Raw genomic sequence first — 7,500 nt, forward strand, 5'->3', positions numbered from 1 at the left:
GAATTTCAGCCCATTTTTAGTAACCGGGCTAGGATGTAATCGCCACTTTCATTTCAAGAAGATTTCTTTCAGACCCCGGCCTGAAATTTCAGCCCGGGCTGCCATATAATCAGACCCTTAGTCTGATAAACTAGGGACGGTTGTCTGACAGAAGAAGGAGCACGGAAATTACGATGAATGTTCGTGGTGACTTACTGCCATTACCTCTTGAGTGCAAGGCTTGAACGATCAAAGATCGAAGAAAAAATAACCAAAACCAGAAAACTGATAGCGATTCACCGGCATCTGTAAAAAATAGAGATAAACACTAATTTTAAAACAGTCGTTTCTAACGTTAATGGCCATTTCTGTAGAAGGCCGGCGGCGGATCTAAACCTGTTGACCGGCCATCGTCCGGGTTTCAGGACTGTTAGTGTCAATGTGAACTCTAATGAAAATGACAATTTCAGATTCTTTGCCTTTTTTACCTTTCGATTGAAGACACTGGTATTTACTGGCTTTCGGTAAGTTCTTCGAAGTTTGAATGATTTCTTGACCTCTCTCCTGAAAGCAATAACATCGTCATGTAAATGAATTCTATATTGTTATGAGTGGGTTGCATGATGGTTTCTTGCAATCCATCGCAAGAACACACGCAACTTTATATCTGGTCACTGGGAATGATCCATGCATTGTTAAAGGAAAGGAACTTTATTTAAGTGTCTAGTCGTTCTAGCACTGGGGCACTAATTGGGGACACTGTAAACTCAATTAACAATTAACGCAAATCAAGTCAAATGATGGTTTTTGAGGAGAGAAGACAACTGGAGTACCCGGAGAAAACCTCTCGGTGCAGAGTAGAGAACCAACAAACACAACCCACATATGACGCCGGATCTGGGAATTGAACCCGGGCCACATTGGTGGCAGGCGAGTGCTCTCACCACTGCGCCATCTCTGCACCCCGTATTACTATTCTTCTTCTTCTTCTTCTTCTTCTTCTTATTATTATTAATTATACCCCCGTATAATTAACAAACAGTAGCGTAAATCGCGTGCAGGAGATGTTATGTGGGAAGCAATTGTACCGTGCGGTTATGGTTATTGATTTCAACTGAGTGCAAAGCCTTTTCGACATCTTCTTTCCTCTTTAAAGAGAGAATTCTTATTTGTACGTGTTGAGGAAGCTCCGTTTGACAATGAACTTTGAACCGCAGATCAGTGGCAGTGTAGGCTACCCACTGCCACTTAATACTCAGTTTAACTTCAAATATTGCATCATTTTTCTTTGTTGAAGGACGATTCAAACAGAGGAAGTGTCTATAAGGTTCAGAGGGATATTATACCATTTTTGTTGTTTCGTAAGACTCTAGTAAAAGGGATTGAGTCAAATTTCTCATCATAGCATTTTCTCTCTTGGCTTTTGTTAAAAGCTAAGAATTCCTCTATACTAACTCGTTTAAAATAGGTCACAATCTCTGATCTCGCAGTGTCGTTTTCATGCGATGCTGTGATTCCGCAGAAAAATGATTGCTTTGTTTTGTCCACGTGGATGATATCAAAATGGCAGCTGGGAAAATCTGTGGCGTTTTCTGGCGGATTCCAAGCAGCGCTTGCTTTGATGGTCTGAAAGCAATTAAACACAAGAAATAATTGATATTTTTTTTAAACTTTGGTATCTTAATGATGACTGGCAAATGTAGCAACAACTTTTTGGGAAAGCTGGCCGCTAAATTGGACAGTTTAGCCCCGTTTACACCAGGAAGGTTTCCTTGACAAGGAAAACTTGCTCGTGTAAATAGCGTAAAATTGACAATTTTTTTCCTTGACAAGGTACAGCTAGAATGCCAAGGAAAAAACTGTCAAGGACGAAATTTGTTCGTGTAAACTGACGAAAAGAAAAATGTAGGAAAGCAAGCTCGACGGACTACTATGCGCGGGAAATGAATCTTTCTAGGAATCGATCGTAGAAAATTCGGAAAAAGTTAACGTGGCTCATCGGCCAGTTTCGACAATTTGGAGGGAATGTCTTTTTACATGATCAACTCAGTGGTAACATAACGGCAATGTTATTCCACCAAATGAAACACCAATAATTGCTTAAGTGAGGTACTCATTAATATGACGTAATACGCTACCATGACAACAAAAACACCATCTAAAAGCATCCTATATTTTGTCTTTAAACGTTTATATATCAAAAAGGCACTCGGGTACCCTCATCTTTTGTTGCCGGAAGTGATTATCAGGCTAATATAAAACTGAAAGCAAAATCAATTTGTAAAAAATCGGCTTTGGAGCGGATTGAGAACCACCTTAACCAATTGTGAACACAGTTTACTTGTTTAAAACTAAAGAAAAAAAAAATCACTTTTTGCTCACCTTCACTTTACTTCCTTTGATCTTCCATCCGTGTTCCAATGCATCGAGTTCAATTCTGATATCCTCATCACTGTTGGACACAAAGATCCCAGCCACTGGAACCAGAAGTTTTCGATGTCTTTTTTCTTCTTTCTGGCACACCTGCTAATTATTGCAACGAAATGTATCGATTGAGAATCGCGGATCACCATAACTGATACAAAACAGACACGGCTGTACTGACTGGACTGGTTGACTATTTGAAAAATGCAATACACTTCTCGAATTATAGTTGCAGATAAAGTAGTGCTCTGTGATCGGTGCCAATTACTGGCCTTCAACTTATATAATTGCCTTCCTCCAAACCCCTCGTAAAGGTCCAGCGTAGAATACCTACAGCCACAGTACATGGTGACTACATTCATTTACGGTCAAACCCAAAAGCAAGTGCACTATAGTACCTAAAGACATAGAAAAACCCTATATCATAAGCTTTAGTTGCCGAAGAAGCCGGCCCTAAGGTAATCCGATCAACCCAATGGGATAAGGATGCCGGAAACACTTCCGCCACACAAATTGGAGTGAAGCCGTAAAGAAATAATATGAGGGAATGCAGAAGTACCTTAAATGCTGTTGTCGTATCATCTACCAGATAGATCAAAATCTTCCAGTTTTGTCCTTGCCTTGGTTGCTCTGCAAGAACCACCATTTGCATTCGTTTCTTGTCGTTTTTTCCTGGTCGTCCAAAAGCAGCGATTTCAATGTCTTCCGGTAGCAGTGGAAGGGTTACTTCGATGTCATTATGTTTGTGTTCTATTTTTGCATCAGGGTAAACCTCCTTTAGGCTTCTCCAGCGGTCTGATTGTCCAGATGGCGCTTTGACGACCATTTGTTTCGGTCGACATTTCACATCGATAATCCATGTGTTACCTGCGTTCACCAGACAGCTGTGCTCAATTGATACAGTGTCTTGTCCTTTCTTGAGGTCGTAACAGCAGCTGACTTGAAGGTTTTTTGAGCCCCGCTCGTTGTTGGCCTGTTGTTGGTCAACTGAAACAAAACAAATACGGTACATTCTGTAAACTGACTTTTGTGGATTGAGTTTCCCTAGTCCTTTGCTTAGCTCTTCCATATATTAATCAAATCATTACCTTTCTCTGAAAATTCTGTTCTCTCGAAACTCTTTAAAGTATTGATCAACTTTCACACAAACACAAGTGTACATAGCAAGCATAAGAACTGGCAAACATGCCATTGCCAATTAATAGACCTGCCTCAGGGAACCGTTTTTCATAAACCACCGTTCCTTGGAAGCAATTTTTTTTCTATACCCCGTCCCAAATTTAACCGATTGAAAGGTTTGATCTTTACCACAAAGGCAAAAATCTGCAGTGCTTGTATGTGGGAATAATTATGCCATCACTTGGATATCAGGTAAACCCGACTGTTACACACTCTCCTGAAGAATATCAGCCTTCCTGAATAGTTCTCCTTTTTACTCTGCAAAAAGATGTGACTAAGACGCAAAATAAACGTGAGAACATGTAAACTAGTTTTAACTCTAATCTGGCTCTTAGACTTCAATATTATTGTGCCGTTCACAGAAAATTTGGTGCATTATTATGTCACAAGTGCTCGTACGGAGTCCGTTACGTTCATTTCCACTTAACTTGTTTCCTAAAGTTTAAACCGAATTGTATAAAGTAAGTAACTTTATTTCAACTCGTGTTGATGAGGCTAGCAAATACATGCTAATATGCCGAGAAAAGTGAAATACATAAATAAATGACTTTTGTATAGAGCGAGTTTCAATTGAGTGTCGTAAAACAAAAATCAAAGTAATTACTTTGGCCAATCAAAAAGGACTGAGACAATCCGGCAAACCAATCAAAACTCGAAGTAATTACACGTAGCCGACACAAAGCGCGGGAAAATGTGCACGCGTGAGCCACGATTGGTTTTGGTTTCACTTCTGATTGGTTGAAAAAATGGCGCGAGAACTTTGAACCAATCACTGAGTGAAGTAATCATAAACCAAAGTAATTATCTAATTACTTTCGACACTCAATTGAAAACCGCTCTATGTATATATACATGATCAATTAATAACTAACAATTTAACTATATCAATAAATAAACAATCCTAACTCTTAAAATTATTACAATGAATTATAGAAATCTGTACATTACAGATGTAGTTCTCTCACAGCCTTCTTAAATTCCTTAAGAATTTTCGTTGAACGTAATTTATCCGTAATTTATCCGGTCGTTTCCATTGAGTCAGACAATAAAATTTTATCCTGTGCAAAGAGAAAACGGACTTAAAAATGAAGAAACATTTTTGTTGACACGGCGAAAAAAGTGGTTTGCTGTTGCTGGGACACCCTACCCAAGGAGATTAAACGTAGTGGTTGCTTTTGCGAAAACGCCATTGCAGACAAAATCAAAATGTTGTTTACATCATTGATCCTGAGAGCTTACCAATAGTCAAACTTGTTGGTTTTTTAACTCCGTAGAGTGACAGTACCATTTTCTTGCGAGGCTCTGGCGTACTGTGTAGAAATTGTTTCGTTGCCTTTATTTATATCCACAGGTCATAGCCGCTTATACCTTAATAAGGTCAACAAAAATTACCTCATATTATATTTCACGCCGGATTTTCGGTTTCCACACTCATTGTTTAATATTTACTGTTATGAATTAAAACTTCCTTGGAGCGCAATTTGGTATTTTATATATTATTAAGTAATAATGAAAGCCAACATCTCGGGGTTCTTCCCAAGCGGAAGTTTTGCAGCGTTGCACATCCTTCTATATTTTCACTTTGACCTTGAAGAACGTGAGATAATCGAATGTTCTCATGAAAAGATGAAACTTTAATGGTGACATTCAACCTCGAATAACAACTCTAAAATTATGAGAACTTCCGTGACGTGCTCGGTAGCGACGGGTCACACAACATTTGCACGATCGCGCTGTTATGTTTGAAACCTTCATCCACATATTTTCTTCCAAGAATTATAAGGTAAGTTAGCTTATTTGCGCTTAAAGGAAATATAACGCAGTATCTACTGATGTCAACCGGGTCTTTCCCCAGCGAAACTGAAAACGCTTTCGGGAGCATTTATGCAGATCATTCAAGCCGCAAAAGACTTGGGGAATCCCCTAATGTAGTGACCTCAAAAATCTTACTTTCGCCGGATCTTGATAGTAGCAGAAGGGAAGTTTCGATAACAAATCTGTTGATTTACTGACAAGTATGTTTTAATAGATGTAAATCACAAACAAGGCCCTCCTTTGGTAAAATACAACAGAAAAACTATTGAACGAGGCCTCCTAAATGACAGTCGTTTAAAATACGTGTTTTTACGTCATTAGAGAAAAGACGCTCTTACTTTGACTCTATTATTCTCTCAAATGATTTTATTTGTCAAGTAATTTGGTTCGCTGGTTGGTACGGATCCATTAGAAAGAATACAGTTGTGATAGCAGATCCAACATCAACCCACTCGACGGATTTCGAAGACACCATGCAGAAGCAGCAAGGGGTCATCATGTTGAAGTTCTGAGTCTCAGATGCGTATAGAGGCTTTTAAAACAATTAGCCCTATCCAAAAATCATTCAAAATGTGTTCTCTTTCTTTCTAGTAACCTATAGCTTTGTATGATTCCTATGATTCGTCTTCTTCGCTTGAATTCTGCAATTCGTTAATTGATAAACAGGATATATTTTTTAAGGATGAAGGGTTAGTTTCTAAAGAAACTGTGGTGCTGCGTCGGTGGGGAAGTAGTATACAAAAATTTGGTTTTATCAACGGAGTTGATAATGTAAATTGGCCACCGTACAGAGATTCTAAAAGCTTACGTTTCGAGCGTTAGCCCTTCGTCAGAGCGAATCGAGGGATTATGGATTACGTGTAGTTTTTATAGTAGAGTAGGAGCTACGCTATTGGTGGTAACATGGCAACGCGAAAAATAGGAATATATTAGTTAAATGAAAAGCGTTCGTTAATACCGTGAGGATTAAGGGTGCCGATTTGAAAGATGAATTTTTGTTCCAGATTCTTGCGGCTTTCCGTCGTACCTAGATGTACTTACTTCTTGCCTAAAATTCACAAACCCAACAACCCAGGTCGCCCTATCGTTTCTGCCTGTAGTTGCCCCACCGAACTCATTTCTAGCTACTTAGACAGGATTATGACGCCTATCGTCAAATCTTTGCCATCATACATTAAAGACAGTACACACGCACTACAAATTTTCCGCGATTTCAATTTCTCCGGCCAAGACAAACTTATTTTCACCATGGACATTACATCTCTATACACAGTCATTCCTAATAGCGAAGGTCTTCAAGCACTTAAACACTTGTTCGATCAACGCACTGTCAAAGAACCTAGCTCGGAAACGCTCCTCTGCCTTGCCGAACTAGTTTTAACGCTTAACTGTTTTTCATTCGCCGGCAACTATTACAAACAAATTAATGGTGTAGCGATGGGCACAAGAATGGGACCTAGCTATGCCAATCTTTTTGTAGGATATGTTGAACACCAATTTTTTAATCAGTACAACGGCCCCAAACCTGAACTCTACGGCCGTTACATCGACGACTGCATCGGCGCTATTTCATCCAGCAGAGAAGAACTCGATCAATTTATAACCTCCGTCAACTCTTTTCATCCGGCTCTTAAATATACCTGGGAAATTTCGGAAACTTCTTTGGCTTTTCTAGATATCAAAGTTTCTATTAGAGGCAACGTGCTATGTACTAGTGTGCACTACAAACCTACCGATTCACACAGTTATTTGTTGTATTCATCGTCACATCCATCACATGTCAAGAACTCCATTCCTTATTCTCAATTTCTTAGACTTCGACGTCTATGCAGTGATGACTCAGATTTTTCCAGCAAATCAGAGGAGATGTGCCAGTTCTTCGAAAAACGTGGCTATCCTGTCTCTGTGGTCAAAGCGGGCCATCATCGCGCCCAACAATTTGATCGACAGTCGTCACTAGAAACGTCACAGAAAGATAAGAATGACAGAATTCCATTCACCCTTACTTTCCATCCTCATAATCACGCAGTCAAAAGCATCATTCTTAGTAATTTTAAATTACTCCAAAATGATCCCGAGACTGGCAGAATCTTTTCGCAACCT

The 7,500-nt window shown here is 39.3% G+C and overlaps 2 protein-coding genes across 3 annotated transcripts in view; one reads left to right on the forward strand and one right to left on the reverse strand.

The window, feature by feature from the left end:
- Positions 1–4,963, reverse strand: part of LOC137997207 (uncharacterized) — a 6,102-nt gene extending 1,139 nt beyond the window's left edge. The window contains exons 1-6 of one of the 2 annotated variants that reach the window (XM_068843075.1): positions 4,822–4,963; positions 2,963–3,390; positions 2,362–2,505; positions 1,435–1,605; positions 468–543; positions 205–285 (exon numbers count right to left, since the gene is read on the reverse strand). In XM_068843075.1, coding sequence (XP_068699176.1) covers positions 205–285; positions 468–543; positions 1,435–1,605; positions 2,362–2,505; positions 2,963–3,390; positions 4,822–4,870 — 949 coding nt within the window. In that variant the 5' untranslated portion in view covers positions 4,871–4,963. The remainder of the gene's footprint in view (positions 1–204; positions 286–467; positions 544–1,434; positions 1,606–2,361; positions 2,506–2,962; positions 3,391–4,821) is intronic. The other variant, XM_068843077.1, reaches the window with a different exon arrangement.
- Positions 4,964–5,193: 230 nt separating this feature from the next.
- The window catches only part of LOC137994680 (uncharacterized), a 23,745-nt gene continuing 21,438 nt past the window's right edge, over positions 5,194–7,500 (forward strand). The window contains exon 1 of the mRNA XM_068840284.1: positions 5,194–5,365. Coding sequence (XP_068696385.1) covers positions 5,321–5,365 — 45 coding nt within the window. The 5' untranslated portion in view covers positions 5,194–5,320. The remainder of the gene's footprint in view (positions 5,366–7,500) is intronic.

This window comes from Montipora foliosa, chromosome 3 (assembly GCF_036669935.1).
Source record: "Montipora foliosa isolate CH-2021 chromosome 3, ASM3666993v2, whole genome shotgun sequence".
Classification (NCBI taxonomy): domain Eukaryota; kingdom Metazoa; phylum Cnidaria; class Anthozoa; order Scleractinia; family Acroporidae; genus Montipora; species Montipora foliosa.